Below are 18526 nucleotides of genomic sequence, written 5' to 3'. Positions count from 1 at the left end.
CCAGCGAATGTCTCCTCTGGGACGGCTAGGAAGCCATCCCCAAACCAGCCTTGTCTCCGTGCACGCGTGTGCGTGGAGGGGGGCAGCGTCCGTCTCAGGGGACACCCAAGCAGCTCAAGTCCCCGGAGCAACCGCCGTGACCAGCGCTGCCGTGACCTCGCGGGGCCAGTCTGGCGGAACGGCACGCGTGCGCGTGGAGGGAGCGAGGCGGTGACCTCGGCCTTCCGAGGCCGTCACTCTGCGCGGCCCGGACGGGTAGGTGCTGCGAGGGTGATGCAGCCGGACTGTGAAACGGGTGCGCTTTTTGGAAAAGCTCGGACGCTGGGCTTTTGCGGCACGTTCTACCGGAGCCCAAGGGGACGTAAACGATGGTTTGCGGGTGACAGGAGTCCGTCTCCCTCTCTTCCCCCCACCCTGCCTGTCTCCACGTCACCCCTGTGCCACTCACAGGCCCCTCCGCACCCCTGTCTCCACCTGCTCCGTTCCTGTCCTCTTCCTGGTCCGAGTTGGTGGCAAAGTCCACCTCATAGCGGACAGAGGGCTTGCAGCTTCCTTTCTCATGGAAATTCTCCTTCACTGTGTCCCTCTTGCCTTTAATATCCTTACTTTTGGATAATAATTATAGCTTCGGACATAGGTTTGTTTTTTTTTTTTTTTTTTAATTTTTTTTTCAACGTTTATTTATTTTTGGGACAGAGAGAGACAGAGCATGAACGGGGGAGGGGCAGAGAGAGAGGGAGACACAGAATCGGAAACAGGCTCCAGGCTCCGAGCCATCAGCCCGGAGCCTGACGCGGGGCTTGAACTCACGGACCGCGAGATCGTGACCTGGCTGAAGTCGGACGCTTAACTGACTGCACCACCCAGGCGCCCCCGGACATAGGTTTTGAAGTTGTGTGGGACTCACCTGTGGGTCACTCGGTCACTCACCGAACACATGTTCATTGGGGTCAGCGAGGTGGCTCGGGCACTGGCCCTCCCGGTCCCTCCCCACACAGATGCTCCTGGGTGCCGACCTGCTCTGCTCGGGGCCCCGCTGACTTTGGAGTAGGTCTCCGGCCGTGGCACAGCATTGGAGCCATTCCTCTGGAAGACCCCGACCTCCCCTTGGGCCAGAATACCACGTCCAGGCGAGAGGGGCACTGCCCACTCCTCTCTGCCTCCTGCCGGACACAGGGGAGCCGCGCTGTCCCCACCAGCATTCCACAGCCTGGCCTCTTCCACGTAATCCCGTTGTAAGGTGGGCGTGCCCCATCACAAGCCTGCCTTCATCAGAGCCTGCAGGGGCTCGGATTCTAGAATCATCTGGTGAGGATGACCCATCGTGTCCACAGGGGTGACATCAGCTCCTTGTTCACCCACACAGACCAGCAGCAGAATCTGCACGTGCAGGTGTGGGAGCTTGGCGGGGGACGGAGGGGACAGAAACCCGTCACCAGGGTGAAAACATGTCACAGCCAAGCTCACGGCCTCTAAACTGAGTGTTTTAAAACCCTTTGTTCCTGCAAAGTGAGATCCAGGATGTTACAAACAGGTAGAAAACTCATTTTCTACGCAGCTTGTCAACTCTGGGAATCACTGTCCGTGAAAAATTTAGAAGGACTCAGAAATGATTTGCCTTTTATAGGAAAATAGTCTTCAGTTGCAGCAGAGTTCCAGAAGGTGCCCTTAGACCTCATGTGGCAGCCTCTGCTGGGGGAACAGGAAGGCGGGCCAGGACACAGCAGGTTTCTGACACCCCTGGCCCCTTCGAGTGACCCTTTGCACCCTAGGCCCTCCCTGCACGTGCTGTCCCGGCCTCCCGATGCCGTACCCGCCGAGCAGGCTCCAGGTCACGGTCTCCGAGGCTCCGCTGCCCGGCACTTACCGGGTCTTTCCGTCCCCATGAGACTGAGCAAACGGCCAAAACTTGGCTAACCTCAGGATTTCTGCCTTTGCTGCCGGGGCGTGGGCTTGCTGGGAGTGGACATTCGCAGCCTCGTCTTCACACCCAGGCAGCCACACTCCCAGGTGTCCGGGGACGTTGACTCGTGGCCTCCTGATCCCGGCCGGGGCGGCCACTCTGTATGGTAACGCGGCTGGAGAGGGTGGGAGACCCGGCCTGGGTGTCCCTGGTGAGAGGAGGGGATAGGAGAACGGGATCCCCGTGACCTTTGCCTCCTCTGTGCGCGGCCACGCTGACTGCCCAGCTTGCCGGCACGGCGGGGAGGTTCCCAGGAACGTGGGTCTCCGTCTCCGCCTTCCGGCCCCTGAGCTGGGGGTTGAGAACCCGAGGGCAGCCGCTCAGCCTTGCCCTTTCCGCACAGTCCTCACAGCAGGGCTCGTCCTTCCGTGGTGACCTTGTTAAGGCCCATAGGGACGGGGTGAGGGGCTCCTCGGGGCGGGCGGCACGATGAAGGGCAGAGGGACGGAAGGAGCGACCTCCTGTTCCAGGCCGTCACAGCCGCTCCCCCGTCACTCTGCCAAGGCTGGGACCCCACCTGTTTTCAGCCTCTGGAGTCCGTGCCTCTCCTGCTTGCATCCGTCTGTCCGTCGGCACCCTGGACCGGCAGCCCCTGCTGACTCACCACGGGGCAGCAGTCAAGGGGAAGCCCCACTTTCCCGGGGAGGGGCGGGGTCTCCCTTCGAGGCGTTAGTTCCCCGGAAGCGGACTCTGAAAACCAACGTGCTCTCCCAGCCTCGTTTAGAACCATGTACGACAGGCCAGAGTCTGTCATTTTTATTATCTTAACCATCAATTGCACTTTTCTCCTTATTTTATTGTCAGATATTTAGGGGAGCCCGATGCCATTTAAATTGACAAACCAAGTCTGCCCTCCCTGATGGGTTATTTTGTAACCTGGGAAACGGCTCACCTGGTCTGTTTTCCTTACATGTGAAACGAGATGATCGCCCCTGCTTTGCTCGAGCGTCGGGGAGATAATTTCAAGATGGTGCTTGTGGGGAGACCGTGTGCAAGGTGGAAATAACACCCATTATTCTCCATAAGACACTGCTGTTTGCACGTGATGAACTATCTGCTCTCGGAGGTGAGAACATTCAAACGTGGAAATGAGGTCGCCAGACTGTGGCAAACACAGACAACGGAGCCGCCGTGACTGCAGGGGTGTCTGTCCCCTGACACCCACATGTACAGGCTTCTCGGGAGTGGAGGCCACTGGGAGGAGACACCTGTGTGTAGGCACAGCTCCCCCGCCGTGGGCCTCTGTTGAACCCGTCTCACGGCTGACGTCCAGCATGCTGCAGGCTGAGGCCGGCGTGCGTGGTGGGTCGCTGATGTGGATCTTCTTCCTGTACGGCCAATGGTCTGCAACAGCCAGAGGACTCAGGATGTCTCGCGGTCCCCTTCAACCTCGTGGCACCCTGGGGGAGACGTGGGTGAGTTAGGGGTCCCTCGGCCTACGAGGAGACTTCCCACTTAATTCCAAATCCATCGGAGAGGGTGGGTTCCAAAGGAACCGTCCATCAGAGGTCATTACTGGCTTTCAGAATAGGAACGGTTAGTTATCTCTCCTGCCCTCTTCCTTGGGGTTAATCCATTTTCCAGAGTTGGCCCTTCTCCCCAGCAGGAACCCCAAAGACTGTTCTCACCATACCCCCCAAGGTCACTTCTCTTTCCTTGAGATATACCCCCAAGAGTTCCCAGCATGGAGATGACTCTTCGAGTCCCCAGACCGGAAGACACTCAGGAGGTTAGTTTATTTTGTAGATGGAGAGCCTCAGAGCAAGAGAGGTCAATACTTACTGAGTTGGAACTAGACTGAATGTAGAATTTTCCTGTGGATGAGGAGATACTGATACGTTTCTCGTATCTTTTTGGTAAGTTAGGCACTTTTGACTTGTCTGCAGTTCATTTTAATAATTTAAAAAAAAAACAGTTTTTTGAATGTTTTTAAAAAAGCCTAGTGCTTTATCTAATATGTGTAGCGTCTGCTGAATGGAGGGCAGAGCTCCCATCAGGCCTGCTGCCCCATCCTGTGCCCTGAGAGCTGCCTTTGATCTGGGGCCGGAAACCTCGGTTTTTTCCAAGGGGTTAAATGACCGCCACTGCTCGCCTTCTGAGCGTCCTCCTCCGTGGTCTCCTCGGGTCACCCTGACGGACGTATAATTGCTCACCTCACTTGCCCCGCACCTCCCCCACCAGCACCGGGGCTGTGCGGACTCCACACAAGCAGCAAATAACTGCTTGTCAGTTGACGGACGTGGCGATTTTCAGCAGACACCTTTCCTCCGTCCGTCCTTCCAGGCCCACTCGCCTCTCAGCCCGGCCGGGAGGAAAATTGAACCGCAGGCCATTTGAGAGCACTTCAAATCGCGGAGCTGGGCATGATTAATAGGCAGATAGCCCTGAAAGTTCTGAGCACCCGCCTCCCTCCGTGGGCGAAACACAGCACGGGCCCCGGGGGCCTCGGTGCCTCTGCTATCACGGCTGGTACATTTCCCTCCATAAACTCGTTCTCTCTGACACCCCGGGGAGTGTTTTATGACATCAGCAGAGTCTGTGGAGAGGCCCAGAGCAGGGAGTCCGTGAACCTGTCAGAGCAGACCCCACAAGTGGCCCACGGGGAGCCGCAGAGCAAGCATTTCCACGGCGGAACGGCCCAGACGCCGACCCGATCACGCGTGAGAGCCCACGGTGCCGCGGGCGGCTGCAAACCCAGGACTGTAAGAAGATGCAGACTCTGTGGGAGCACGTGTCCCGCAGAGTCTGGGGTCTGGGGCTGTGATGCGGGGCTTTGAAATGATCTCCCCGGCCTCAGAGAGCCAGTCACAGGGAGCCGTGCAAATCCATTACCTCCAAAGCCAGATTCCGGAAGCTGATTTTCACCAAGATCAACTATTTTCAACTATTTTCATGTTGTGTTGAGATAATGAGGGACTAAACCTCAGTAAGGCAACTTGCATTTGAGATTAGCTGGGCGAACCCCAGCCCATGGTCAGGTCTCCTAGCACACTTTCCACGATGTGTGTGTCTATTCTCATGCGGAGAAGTCAGCGATGCGCATCCTGGTTCACGAGTGCTGTGACCTTCTGCGGAGACACCACAGGGGGGCGTGGAGTCCGTCATGCACAATGAGACCCGATCTCGTCTCCCCGCACGGCCCCTTCAGGCCTGGCTCCGTCCCCTCATCCCTAGCCACAAAGCCAGGCTCAGTGCCGTAACTAAACAGGTGGAGTCCCGGGCCATCACCCAAGAGCGGGGCTCTGCTCCAAGTCAGAGTCTTTCTGCCCCTCAGGCCTGCTTTGGGCTGGGTTCTACGGGGACACAGGAGGGTGGGCTCAGCTCACTCTGTGGCCTCCCTCGCGCAACAAGGAGCATGGGTCTGGGGCCCCACCTGGCGGCTCTGGGAGCCCCTTTAACGCTGTTCCCTGAGGGCTCAGAAGCAGTGCAGCTGGGCGACCTGCTTCTGTCTCCTGGCTCCTTGGGACACCCGCCGTCCGTGGGTCCTCCTGTCCTCCACGGTCCCCCTGACACAGGCCCACTCGTGTCTCTGGCCCATCTAGACATCCCCCCGCCCACACCCAGACTTGGCTGCACACTCTCTCCCAACCCTGTTTCCTCCGCTGCTGGTGGGAGAGGAGTTGGGGGCTCCAGACCTGCTTCTCAGAGGCCTCCTGGACGAGCCCTCTCCCGTCTCGAGCACAGTTGGTGGGTGGCCGGATCGAGGGGCCATGGGCTGCAGCCCAGATGGGGATCCCTGGGGTCTGGGGTCTTGTTACAGGCAGGGGCCCCTGGGATGGGTGCGGGAGACAGGGTATCCGGAAAGTGTGCCCGTGATCTAGCTGAATCGCCCGCAGTTGCTTCTTGGCTGGTGCCAGCAGAGGAAGACAACATGGCTGAGGTAGCCGGATGTTTAGATCGTGAGTCTTTGCGCACAGATGGTCTCCACGGAGTAGAGCGGGGAGTGCGCAGCCGCGGGAGGAAGTGTGGATGGAAGGGGCTTTGACGTTGACGCTGGTGAATCAGGCATCATTAACGTGAGGACGCGTCATCCCCGCGTACGACATAAAACACTGACGGAAGTGGTCCTGTGATTTCAGGGTGAGAAACCCACCCTCCTGAGACATTCGGTAAACTGAGTCCTGCTTGTCTCCCCTTCGCTTTCCCGGGCAGCGCCTCACTTTCTGCTGTGTTTTGCTGCCGCGTCTGTGATTTCCCCCATTTAGCCGCTCCCTCTGCGTGGACGTGAGGCCCCGCCGCCTTCCGTGCCGTGGGGCTGGGGGTGCGGGTGGCGGCACAGGCCTGCGTGGACCCGCAGAGACCTGGGTGCCCAGGCTCCCCACTGCTCCTCACACCTGGACGAGAAACGGGCCTTGGGCGGCAATCCCTACGGGTTCTGGAGATGTCGGCGCGGCCCTGGGCTCTGCTTATCTCCGTGAGCGACAATAAAATGTGTCCGCTGCCCGTGAGCTTGGAATGTTCTTGACTCAGGTTCGGTTTCCCAGTTCAATGAAAGCTTGATGGTTCCTCCCCAGGGCCGATCCGGAGGTGGACCCATATTGGGGGTTGCCGGGCCCTCACGCGTGTCCCCTGCTGGTGGTCACGGTTGCCCCGGGGCCCGGTGGTCAGAGCTGACCGCCTCTGGGCTCTGGGACAGATTGCCCTGCAGGACCCGGGTCTGTGGCCCCAAGGGTTCCAGGTGTAGACGCCCGCCGCGGACAGATGCAGGGCCCCACGAGGGGTCCCCGCCCGTGTGGCCCCTTCCCGTGGCCTCCTTGCCGGGATCGGCGGCAGAGGAAGCCAGAGTCTGCAGCAGGGTAAGGAAGGTGGGGTGGAGGTAGGTGGCCCCACCTGGCCTCCCAGCTCCGCCCTTCCCTGCCCCGCCCTGCGAGCACAGGGACCTCCCCTGCCCCTGCTCTGTGCGTGTGTGTGCACACACGCGTGTGAAGTGGTGCTGTTTCTACGCCTTCCTCCCTTCCCCAGGGAACCATCAGCCAGGGCCTTCCTAACTTCGGGACAGACAGCAGCCCCGGGGTCCTGACCTTCAAGCCCCTTCCAGGATGAATCTGTTAGGTTGGCGTGTGGTTAGATGGCTTGGGATTTTTAAAATCCTTAGTATTAAAACAGTGGTTAGTCTCGCTGTGTTTCACTGCACCTGTTTCCCGCTTGCAAATGTCTGAGGGTTGAGTGGACATGTTAGAAGGTGAAATCTGATCTCAGTTCTTGTACCCAGAATCTGTGTTTTTGCCGTTTTCCCCCTCCCTCACCGCAAACAACTACTTTTCAAAGTGCTGTGTGGGTCGTGTACTGTGGTGACTTGGGGTGTGACCGTCGTGGGCCCCGCCCGTCCCCTGGTCAGGATGGGGGCCAAGGGTGGCCCATCGTGGCCACCAGCCCCCAAAGCCTGAGAAAGCCTGGTTCTTCGGCCCCACGTTGACCCTTTTCCTCGTCAAGGAGGAAAAGTCTGTCAGGTTATGGCCGTCAACCCACACCCCCCGGGGCCTGGTCCATCAGCTGTGGCCAGTAGTGCTGTGGCCGGTGCGCAGGCTCCGATGGCGTTGCCGGGGAGCTCAGCGTCGTTGGAGGGGCTTGGTCACAAGGCCCCGTCAGGGCCTGTGCCAGCACGGCCTTTCTGCGGGAGGTCCACCGTGTGCAGCCAGTTTGAACGTCCGAGGCCACTTTTTGTCCCTGTTTTTCCAAATTGGTGTGACAGATGGGATGCTAATGCAATTGTTTTGGTCCAACAGATAAAAGCAGAGAGCGCGGCCGAGCGCCCTGTCCTCCCGGCCTGATGCTGCACGCGGACAGGAAGAGCCGGGCCGGGGACGGAGAAGACAAGGTTGGTCTCTGGACTCTGCTTGTGCTCTGCAAGCCGGAACCCCGGGGTCAGGGGCACCGGGCCCAGAGCACCCCTCGGGTCCTACCCCTCACCCCTCCTGTCGTTCGCTGACGCTTTGGGGTCTGCTCTGTGAAGCGGAGTCAAAGCCAGCGAGAACGTGGATTCCAGATCGCGGACGAGAGGGGTGGGTGCCCCGGGCTTTGGTAAAAGCCGCCAGGCCTTCCCCTCGGGTCCTGGCTCCAGGCCTCGCAAGGCCGGGGCTCCGTGTGGTGACCTGGGCTTCCCGGGTGTGCCGCGCCCGCTTTCGGGAGAGGGCCACAGACGCCACGGGGCTGCAGGGCCACGGACACCACAGGGCAAAGCCAGAGCCTGTTTCCGGATGTTTAAAATTCGTGTGCGTCAAGCCCCACACACATCGGTTTTTTCTCCACACTTTCCAGTCTCAGGCCCTTCTCTCTGCCTCTCTGCCAAGTGGCATTTTAAGGATTGACCGTGGATGTGCTCGGCACATTTACCTTCCCACGAAAGACCCGAGGGATTAGCTTTTATCGCTGTCTTTGAAAATCACAAATTTCATTCGCTCCAAGCTGTCAGGTATCTCGGAGGCCTGTGGTCGCCCCAGGGTCTTGTGAACGTTCTGACTTCACCTCCACGGGTGCGTCTCTGCTCCCGCCGGCCCCGCGAACCCTCCTGTACCCACGGGCTGTCCTGCCGGTTCCCCCCTTAGGGACGGTCAGGGGGACCATCATGGACACGGGTGCCTCTTCTCATCCTTAGGGCCGGCGCTAAATGGTGTAAGTGGGTCACGAACGTTCGTGCAGATGACACCTTTGCTCCCTGATGCAGGATTTCTCTGGAAGAGATCAGCATCTGTGCCAGTATTACATGTTTATTAAACAAATACCCTTTCTAGTGCCTTAACTACTTCATCACTGGGCTCCACACCTCTAATTCAGTTTCATTACTTTAGCATGGAAAGGGAGTTTTATGCCATGATTAGCCATTTTTATCACCAACAGGAAATCATAACTGGCACGTGCAACAAGAAGGAGACCCTGGTAATTAGCAGTAGAGAATCCCAGCATTGCCAGATTTGAACGTTAGTCCCCGTCACAAATCACGCCGCGCCAGATCTGCGTGAGTGATTAGCTGGGGTAATCTAGTACTCAGAGGCTCTCATTGGGTTTCTACTGTTCAATTAGCTCCATAATGAAAATCTCCCCTCGTTTTTCTAATTGGATTAGTAATGGAAACTGTGGTCTCAATATATATATATTTTTAACACCACTGTCTGAGTCCTTCCTGTTACACTCATTATTTATCCTGATCTTTTTTTTTCCCCCTCACAGGAAGGAAAGGCATCTTCTACTCCCCAAAAAGTCTAAAAGAAATTATTCTTAAACTGTAGAACTTAAGGATAATTATATAAATTAAGCCTCACGTAAATTCGGTGAAATTTTCTGTGTGGGTGAGCAAAGGGTCGCAGGGGGTCCCCAGCAGGGAAGCACACGTGCAAAAGAGGCGTCCTGACCCCTTCTCTCCTGGGCGTTAGGTCTGTTGGAGACGTGCCTTGCCCTCTGCCCTCACCCGGAGGCCACGCAGGGACTCTTCCGGGGGAACATTTTCATCCCACGACTTGTGTCCTTCCTCTTGGCCGGCTCTGCTCGGCCAGCTATTCACCCCCGACCACGTGGGCCATTCTGTCCCCAGCTCGTGGGTGGGCAGATGGCAACAGGGTCAGCCACGCACATGCCACGTTTCTGTGCGTGGGACTTACTGCGGCCCGGGCTTTGGAGACACTGGGATTCTCTCGGCTTTTTGTCTGGATCTCGTGTTCCCGTGCCCCCAGGATCTATTGTTTGCCTTTCCAGCTCCTGTGTGTGAAGGCAGGCTGACGCGATGTACAGGGGGTGCAGCCCTCAGGGCCCCGGATCAGCGCGTGGACTTCTGTGCCCGCGCCCTCCCCGCTGGCCGGCTCTGCCATGTGCAGCGCTGACCTCCCGGCCCCGTCACCCACACGGGCCGCTGATCACCTCACCTACAGTGTCTCATCCCATAAGGTCCTGGCACGAACAGTGGTGGGAATAGAGATCCCAGAATTTTAGGATGGCCTTCTTCAATTCAATTCAATTCAATTCAATTCAATTCAACTCAATGAATCCAGAGCTTTAATTGCAAATGACAGTCTCCTCTGAGAGCCTGGTTGTTGCTTTGAGTACATTCTGGTGTTTTTTAATCTCATCTGATTTTTTCAGAGAAGGAGAACACAGTGTTATTATTCTAAGTTTGAGATTAAAACTGTAGAGACAGCCGGGAGAGGAAAAACATGTCCTTACCACACCGCTAAAGTTTTTTTTTTTTTTTTTCCTTTTTAATATTAGAGAATACATCTTCATTTTCTTCTAGGTGGTGTAATGTTCAAACATTCTTTGTTTTCTAAATAGAGCCACAGACACAGAGTGATTTTCAAACCCAACTCTGCCCCAGAATCCCTTGCACCACCCCCCATCTCTGCCCCCAGCTAGGTGCTCGGGAAGGAGAGAACATCACCAGATGCTACAAGGATGTGGGCTCGTGCCCCCCACCCCCCGTCCTCAGGGGCCCAGATGAGGAAGTCTGGGTGGACCCAGGCCTCCTTGCACCTTCTAGATTCCCTCCCAGAGCGCACAGTCTTGGAAGCACTGGACCCCAGCCTCTGGGTCGGCCCATTTCTGGAGATGAATCCTGTGTGATGTTTTGCCCGTGAGATGTTAAGGCATCCACAGGCCATCTCTTGGTGGTGGCTGCCTTTCTCTGTATCTGCAAAAGCAGATAGTCTAGCCAATCTGGGGTGATCAGGGAGATGCCTTGGTCTGAATTCCTCAGCACGGCCTGTTGTGCCTTAAATTCCGTATTCTCAGCATAATTGCTCAGTCCCATTGGCTTAGCTGTACTGAGCGGGTCATTATCCAGCGGGTGTTTGCATGAACCGTGTTGCCCTTCACTTGGTTGCCTAATTGAAGACGAGTGTTTAAATTAAAAAAAAAAAGTGCCCTCCTTCTCTTTCTGTTAAAAGGAGCCTCCGTCGATACTAGTCACAAGAGAGGACAGCGCGGCAAAGGGCAACCGACCCGTGGCCTCTACCCCGGTGCCCGGATCCCCCTGGTAAGATGCCTCAAGACATGGGAGCGATGGTTGGTTGGCACTAAAGAGAACGTGCACGTTCTTAGATAATGCCGTGCTTTAAAAAATTAGTTTGTGGCTCACGGCAGGTACCAGCACCATACTGTTGTCAAATGCTGCAGAAAGAAAAGTAGCATTTAAGTGATAAGTTATCCTGCTCCCGTGCATTTGCAAATCTGTGTTAAAATAATAAGTTGTTGTGTATATATCAGTGAAAGACGGTGTCTGAAGAAAAGGCAGCACGCATTACGCTTCAAAGAGCTGTTTTCCCTCCAAGAAGCTAGTAACTGAATGGCTGTTAATTAAAGATGTGTCTGGCTCTCTCCAGCTGCCCTGTGAGGATTCCTGGTCTTTGAGTATGCTGTGCTCAAACTAGCCTCCACGAGGGAGTCACTGTCTTTGGTTTTTTAAAATGTCCTTTTATAATGGAGTAATTTGGAAGCAGAAGAAAAAGGTTATTATAATAAAAATTAGTTTTAAAACCTGAAGATTAGAAGGTAGGACAGAGCTGGAAGGAGCAACTAATTCGGACAGCACACGCAGCGCCCTGGGTCGGCTTCACGTGCCTCCCGGGTAGGAAAGCCACCCGCCACTGGTCCCCGTCTGACGTGACCACCGATGCCCCCATCACCTGCTTGTCGTGGTAAATAATGCTCTTAACTGGAGCCACTGGGCCACTGGACCATTCCTTCCTTCTCTGCACGGTCCGCGGTCAGCGTTGGCCAGCACCTGGCGGCGTCCCGCCCTCTGTCTTCAGCCGCAGCCACTGTGCACCCTGAAAACGCCTCTTGGGGAAGAGCCTCCTTCTGCTAACACAGAGTTCACACCCGCTTCTCCAGGGGTCCCAACACTTAGGGAGCGTCCTGCAATTCAATTCAGTTCCGGCTCCAACCCAGAGTTGCCCAGGCCCCACAGGCACAGTGCTACCCTTGCAGCAGATCTGGATGCAAATGGGGTCCCGGGCCACCCGCACTTTGGTCTGGCTGATTGCAAATTCAGGGGTTCCCACGACCTCCCCTCAGGTCTGATAATTTGTCAGCATGACTCACAGAGCCCAGGAAAAAGGTTTACTCACGGTTGCAGTTCGATCAGGAAGCATCGACCGGCAGACGGAAGAGACCCGGTGGCTGAGCTGTGTGGGGAGGGGGGTCCAGGAACATCCGTGCCCCGGAGAGTGCCACCGCCAGGGCAGGAGTGTCCACGAGCAGGAAGCTCCCCGGACCCCGCTCTTCCGGGGGCTTTCTGGAAGGTTCCTGACGAAGGCATGACTGATTGCATCACCGGCATCACCGGCTGGGGGACTGGACTCCCATCTGCGGCCCCTCTCTGGCGGCTGGGGGTGGAACAGAAGGACCGACCTTCGAATCACCTGCTTGATCTTTCTGATGACCTGCCCTGCCCTCCAGGAGTCACCTCGTCTGCGTGGACCCAGCGGTGGTCAGAGGGGCTCCCGGCGAATAAAAAAAGGTGTTCCGATCACTCAGCCAATCCCAAGGGCTTTAGGAGGTCGGTGCCAGGGGTGCAGTGAAGGACGAAGACCAAACATTTCTTTCTTATTATGCCACACGTGCTGCTCAGGGCCTTTTGGGGCCTTCTGTAAGCAAACTCTGCCCGGTGTGTGTCTAAGGCAGGTGCACTTTACAAGTCGTGTGTAGGGGGTTGGGGTAAATTCAGCACAGGGGAGCGGCCCTGTCACACCGAGCTGGGGATGCTGCCCTTGTCTTGCAGGGTTATAATTAGGTGGAATGTGTGACCTTGAGCACTGGGCGTTTCTCACTGTGAAGCCGTGGTCTGTCTGCCCCGTAGGTCATACCGTGTTGGACGCACAGTGCTAAGCGGGGTCGGGGAAATCGCTCGCTGCAGGGTGGGTCCTCGGCCCGCAAATTACACGTCGGCGTGTGCCCTTCCCGGGCCTCCAGCCGAGTGGCCGGCAGCAGGGCCCAGGCTCTGGCGTCTTCTCGCCACCTCGGCCGGCAGGATGGGACGGGCAGGCCTTGAGGACGCTGGCTGGACAGAGGCGCGGTCGCCCTGTGCACGTGCACGGACGGGCCACCCGCCACGGGGATGCACTTTCTGAGTCAGAATGACACTCGCTGGCTGGAACCTGTGTTACTGCTCCGATGTGTAGGGAGCTGCCGCCTCGTCTGTGTCTTCCGACCCTGTTCCGCCTGCAGCAGAGCTTCTGGGCTTCGTGGCGCCGCCATTGGGTGAAGGATGTGAGTGTTGATGGAACCCCCTCCACGCCCTAGGGGCCGGGTTTGCACGTCCCCTGCAAATGGGGACGGACCCCTGACCTTGCTGGGTGAAAGGGCCCCCACTCTCTCACTCTCCAGCTGGGAGGGGGCTTTGCGAGCAGAGTGGTCTGCTAATCGCGGCGTCGCGCGTGTGGGACCCTCTGTAACCGCACTCTTTACCGACACCGCCATCTGTCACCGGCAGCGACGCTCTCCCGCCCGGAGGAGCCATGTCTCCTTCACTAGCTTAACCCGAGCCGCCCACTGCCGGCCTCGTGCTGGGGTTTGCTGGTAGTCGGCCCTTCTCGAGGGTCAGCCAGCTTCTCAGGCAGTCAGGGGGCAGAGGGACCCACGGCGGGTGAGGGATTTGGGCTCTATCACCCGTCGTGCTCGCCGGCCACTTGTGTGTCTGGACATCTGAACCTGTCCCTGGTGCTTTAAGGACACCCTCACCCAGATGGAGTATTCCAGGAGGGGTTAATGTGAGGTGGAGGTCGGGGAGGGTGAGGGGGTGTGACTGGGTCCCTTGGAGGTGAGTGGGGGTGTTGGCGTGTCCGGCAGCTACTGTCAGGTGACCCAGGAGCGGGGCGGGACCCCCAAGAAGCTCTGTGCTTTCGTAAGTGGGTCCCCTGTCACAGTCCAATGCCCAGGGCTCCCTGCTCAGGTCTTGAGAAATCTCATTCCGGAAGGCACACCCTCTGCGTGGCGGTCCCCTGGGTCAAAAGGCCCCCTTCCTGCCTTGGGGAGCAGACCCTCCTCTGGAGGGAAGGGTGAGGGGTCAGCCTGCCAGCCCTGGTCAGATCTGAGAATTACACGTCACCTATGGAACCTGAGCCTTAATCTCGGACCAACATTCTCCAGAGAAAATGTAGGATTTCTAGAAGATTCTTGAGGATCCAGGGTAAGTGGTGCAGCCCAAATGGGCTCGGAAAGGATCCTCTTGACCGTTGCAGAGCTGGGGGTGAGGAGGAAGCTGGAATCACAATAAAGAAGTCAAACTTTTGGAATCTACTCAAAACACGTATAGTGGAAATCAAACTATTCTTACTCTGTTGCCTTGTTCACTGTGGTCACATTTTTAGCCAGTTGGAGCTGAGAAATTGAACGTGTGGGAGGAAGAAGCAGGGTCAGCAAAGACCCTGACGGTGCGAACGCTGGTCTGGAAGTGAGAGCGGAGAAGGCACTGCTTCCTCCCGGGCAGGGGGGCTCATCGGTGTGCGTTAAGCGCCGAGCCAACAGCCTCCTTAATTGTCCTCACCCGGCTAAGATTCTCTCTGCTCTTCTCACTGCCAGGAGACACGGCCAGATGTACAGCCTTCTTAAAGATATTGGCATCATGCTAAGCCCTTCAGAAATGCCAAGTCAGTGCCCTGACGCCGAGTGGACACAGGGGACAAGAGTGTGTGCCCGCTTAACCACTGGGCGTGGTTTCAGAGCCCAGAAAAATTTCTTCGGCCAACTCTGCCATTGAGAGGCTCATTTAGCTTAATGCCCTTGGGAGGTTTTAAGGATGGCATAATTGGGGGCATGGTATTTTAAGGAGAAAGAAGAAAATGAAGACAGTGTGTGAACTTTCATAAAAAGGGACACCCCATCCACCTCGAAGTGGGAGTCAGAGCCAGAGGGAGAGATGCAGCGTCATCTGAGCTGTCCTTCCCAATCTGCTCCTGCTTCCGGGTATGTTAATTCTAGAACAGTCTTCTTTAGTCTCTCCCAGATTTCTGTTTCTCCGTTTCTCCTTCCCATCCTCCTCTTCCTTTTTTATAACTTGGCTTTCGACCCACATAGCAATTCCTCTGTTTATTGGAAAACAATTAAAACATATTCCTTGGAATTGTTGAAGACACGGAAAAAAGTCAAGAGTAACTATCAAATAAAGTGTAAAATTCATGAGGTTTTCGCTTAAATGACAGTAAATGCCAAAGCCGGCGATTAACGTTTTGAAATTCTTGAGAAGACTGTGGGTTTACAAGTAATTCACTATTTTTGTACAATTAAAAAAAAAAAAAACGAACATTGGGTTTGAAATAGTACCATTTTCCAAAACGCCAGGGTGGTCATAGTACAAGTTTTCCATCTGCAATGCCGTCATAGCAAAACGGGAAGTCCTTTCCCAGCAGCGTGGGACGAGACCACGGTGTGCTCAAAGACGAGGGGACGCTCACGGTCAGGAAGCCGGCACCGACAGCAGGTGGCACTGCGGCCGGGCTTCCGTGCGGTTACCGTGAGGACGGAGGTGGTCTCGCGAGAGGTGCGTGTTCGTGGCCGTGGTGGGGCCACGGGGAAGCCGCTGGCTGGTTGTGGCCTTCTGCCCTGGAGCGAGAGGTCAGGCAGTAGCGACAGGCCCTGGAGGCACTGAGAGACGTGCTTGGTGCAGCCACTGTGCGCGTCAGGCTCCGGCGGCCCCCCTTGGAACAGGTGACTGGAGGTGCGGCATCCCGGGGGGCGCTCCCCGCTCCTCCCGACTTGATGTTAACGCCACACTTTTTATTCTGATTTTATTGGATATTTTAGCACCTATCGGTGGTGTCTCTTTATTCACTCATAACTCCTAACTTACCGAGTGTGATGTTTTAAAAGTAGGTTCTCCAGATTTTTCTAAATCTGGGTAGTGGACGCTTTTGGCTTTAAACGAATTAATATAAAAGACAAGTTCTTGGAGGAAGTTGGTAGCGCTTTTCCAGAAAGAAAGGAACGTTCCCCAAATTACAACATACATGGATGATGTTTGGCAAGAGGAGAGTAGTGGAAAACGCAGCCCCGAGGGCGCTGGGCTGGTTGCGTCGCAGGGCGTGCGCACGGGTCCTGCGCGGTCACGGCAGCTGGGCCCGGAGGCCGGGCACCATCGCTGCCTCGCGTACGTACGTCCCACTGAAGAGACGCCAAGTGTCACGCTGTCCCCTTAGCACAATTGAGCCTTTCGTTATGTCGAAGAGGGGACAGGTGGGACATTACTTGTCGGGGAGGGGATTCTAATGTTCAGTGAAATGTCAAAGTGGTTCGTTAAGGCAGACGGAGGAGACGCATGAGGAGGCTGCCATTTAGATCCGCACTTAAGAGGTCTCCCGGTAGCAGCTCCCGGAATGGAGCGCGAGACGTGCCGCTTCTGCTCTGCTCTTGGCTTAGTTTTATTAGTCTTCAGGCGGCCTCGCTTTGATGCCGAGGCGGGGATGGAGTGTCGTATCAGGAGCTGCCGTGGCCCCTCACCTGTGCGGGGCAGGCTGCCGGTTCTGTGCATCTCTGGCCGGACAGGGGACCAAGTGGCCAGCACTCACAGCCCTGAAAAGGTCCTGTGCCCGCAACAGTGAGGGAGGCGGCGCTTTGGATCTCCGTGAAGGCAGACTCGTCGGGAAGCCTCGGCCACGGTCAGGATGGGGGTTCCCAGGGCCTTTGTTGTGTGAAGACGGTCTGGGGGTCCTGGGCCTTGTTCCGAAGCTGAGAGCCAGCCTCCTGGGGCTCCTCGTCTCCTCTCCGAGAGGCCGGACGGACAGCAGGCCGGGTCCCCGGAGCAGGAGCCCAGCTCTGCTGATGACTTCCTGGCGCTTCTGTGCTGCTCATCTGAAAATGGGAAGAGAGGTGTCGTGCAGTAACCAAAGAAGGACAGACAGATGCTCTCAGGAGTTCTGCAAAGACATGGAAGTCACTGTGGTCGGGAGCGCAGGCCGGCACGGTTCCGTGGACCTTCGTCGTCGAAAACACCCTGCGTGGGGGCTGCGGAGAGGACGGAGCCTGGGAGCGGCCATTCCTGCCCTCCCCCCCCCCCCCCCGCTCCTGTCTTTTCACGCACACGCTCAGCCTCCCGCACAGGGTGGGGGGCAGGAGCCTTGTTCCTCCCTCAGGAACACGGCAGGGACGAAGGGCACCGAGCGTCGCGGTGGGTGAACTGTGTGCCCTCGGCGTCTTGGGCGGCACCCCTTCCCAGCAGCGGGACGACCTGTCTGGTGTCACACTGGGGTCTCACCAGTCTGACCGGCCTCCGCAGGAGAGATGGCCCGGCCTCCACGTCCTGGAGCTGAGCGCACACGAGCCGTCATCAGCGGTTCCCCACGATGACAGGTCCTGCGGGGTATGGCCGGGCCCTCGTCTGGAGTAGCAGGTGTCCACCTGGTTAGCTGTGTGCTCTTCCCTGAGTAAGCGCCGTGGGGTGGAGAGCAGGCTGAGGAGGTACAGACAGAAGCACGCGCCCGGGTCTGCTGGGGTCACGAGACCCCAGAGCACGATGCCTGCCGTGGTGGACTGTCCCACGCCCAGCATTCGGTGACACCAGCTGTGAGGCCTGCAGGTTAACTCAATGGGACACTGTCCACCTGAAGGCCACTCAGATCCCATAGGTCAAGGGCTTGGTCCCCCGAGACTGCCCCTCCTCAACTTGAGACCCCAATCCCAAGTCCGGGCTCTCCCCTGTGCTTCTGGCTATGGATCAGAGATCCCAAGACCCCCTCCTGTGTCTTGATTAATTTGCTAGAGTGGCTCACGGAAGTCAGGAAACATTTTACTTTCTGGATTATTGGTTTATTACAAAAGGATACAACTTGGGAGCAGCCAGGTGGAAGAAATGCAGGGGCGAGGTGTGGGGAGAGGGTGAGGAGCATCCGTGCCCTTTCCCGGGGGCCACTCTCCCCCAGGCTCCACGTGTTCACCAGTATCTGGAAGCTCTCCGACCCTCCCCCTTTTGGGTTTTTATGGAGGCTTCGTCATGTAGGTACGATTGACTGAATCATTGGCCATCGGTGATGGATTCAACCCCCAGGCCCTCTCCACTCCCTCGAGGAGGGGGTGGGCGGGGTTGAAAGTTCCAACCCTCTGGTCACATGGTTAGTTCCCTGGCCACCTGCCCCCATCCTCGAGGGCTGCCCCAAAGTCACCTCATTAGCACAAAGGGCTTGTCATTCAAGTAGCAAGAAGGCCATCTCGCCTTTTGTCTCTGCTCTCACCTCGTAGGAAACGCCTAGGGTTTTAGGAACCCTGTGCCAGAAACAAGACCAAATGTGCATGTCTTGGTCTGCATCACACTATCACAAGAGGGAAGGTTTTACTCCTCCCTGAACCTGTCACCCCATCCAAGCCGCCTGTGCGCCAGCCAGAGGGCCCTTCCTGGACGTGATGGGGGCGGTGAGGACAGAGAGGGAAGAGTGAAGGGCACCCACACCCTGCCTTTCAGTCCAGAGCCCTCGGCCCTGGGGGTGAGTTGCAAGGGACATCAGGCTCTGTCCCCTCAGGACAGTCCTCCTGGGACGGGCAGGGACCCGAAGCGAGTCTTTGCCTGTATGTGGGGTGGAGGGCGGGCATGCTTGGAGAGAGAAGCAGAAACACCCCTCACCCCTGGAGCTTGCAGCCCTGGGAGTTCGC

At 57.0% G+C, this 18526-nt stretch overlaps 1 protein-coding gene across 1 annotated transcript in view; it reads left to right on the top strand.

The window, feature by feature from the left end:
• The window catches only part of TCERG1L (transcription elongation regulator 1 like), a 195287-nt gene that overhangs the window by 117891 nt on the left and 58870 nt on the right, over positions 1-18526 (top strand). The window contains exons 5-6 of the mRNA XM_086681204.1: positions 7690-7781; positions 10837-10925. Of these exons, the coding sequence (XP_086537330.1) occupies positions 7690-7781; positions 10837-10925 (181 nt within the window). The remainder of the gene's footprint in view (positions 1-7689; positions 7782-10836; positions 10926-18526) is intronic.

Source organism: Puma concolor, chromosome D2 (genome assembly GCF_028749965.1).
Source record: "Puma concolor isolate L17-30 chromosome D2, mPumCon1.1.hap2, whole genome shotgun sequence".
Classification (NCBI taxonomy): domain Eukaryota; kingdom Metazoa; phylum Chordata; class Mammalia; order Carnivora; family Felidae; genus Puma; species Puma concolor.
Note: the sequence above shows the minus strand (reverse complement) of the source record. Positions and strands in the feature narration are given on the sequence as shown.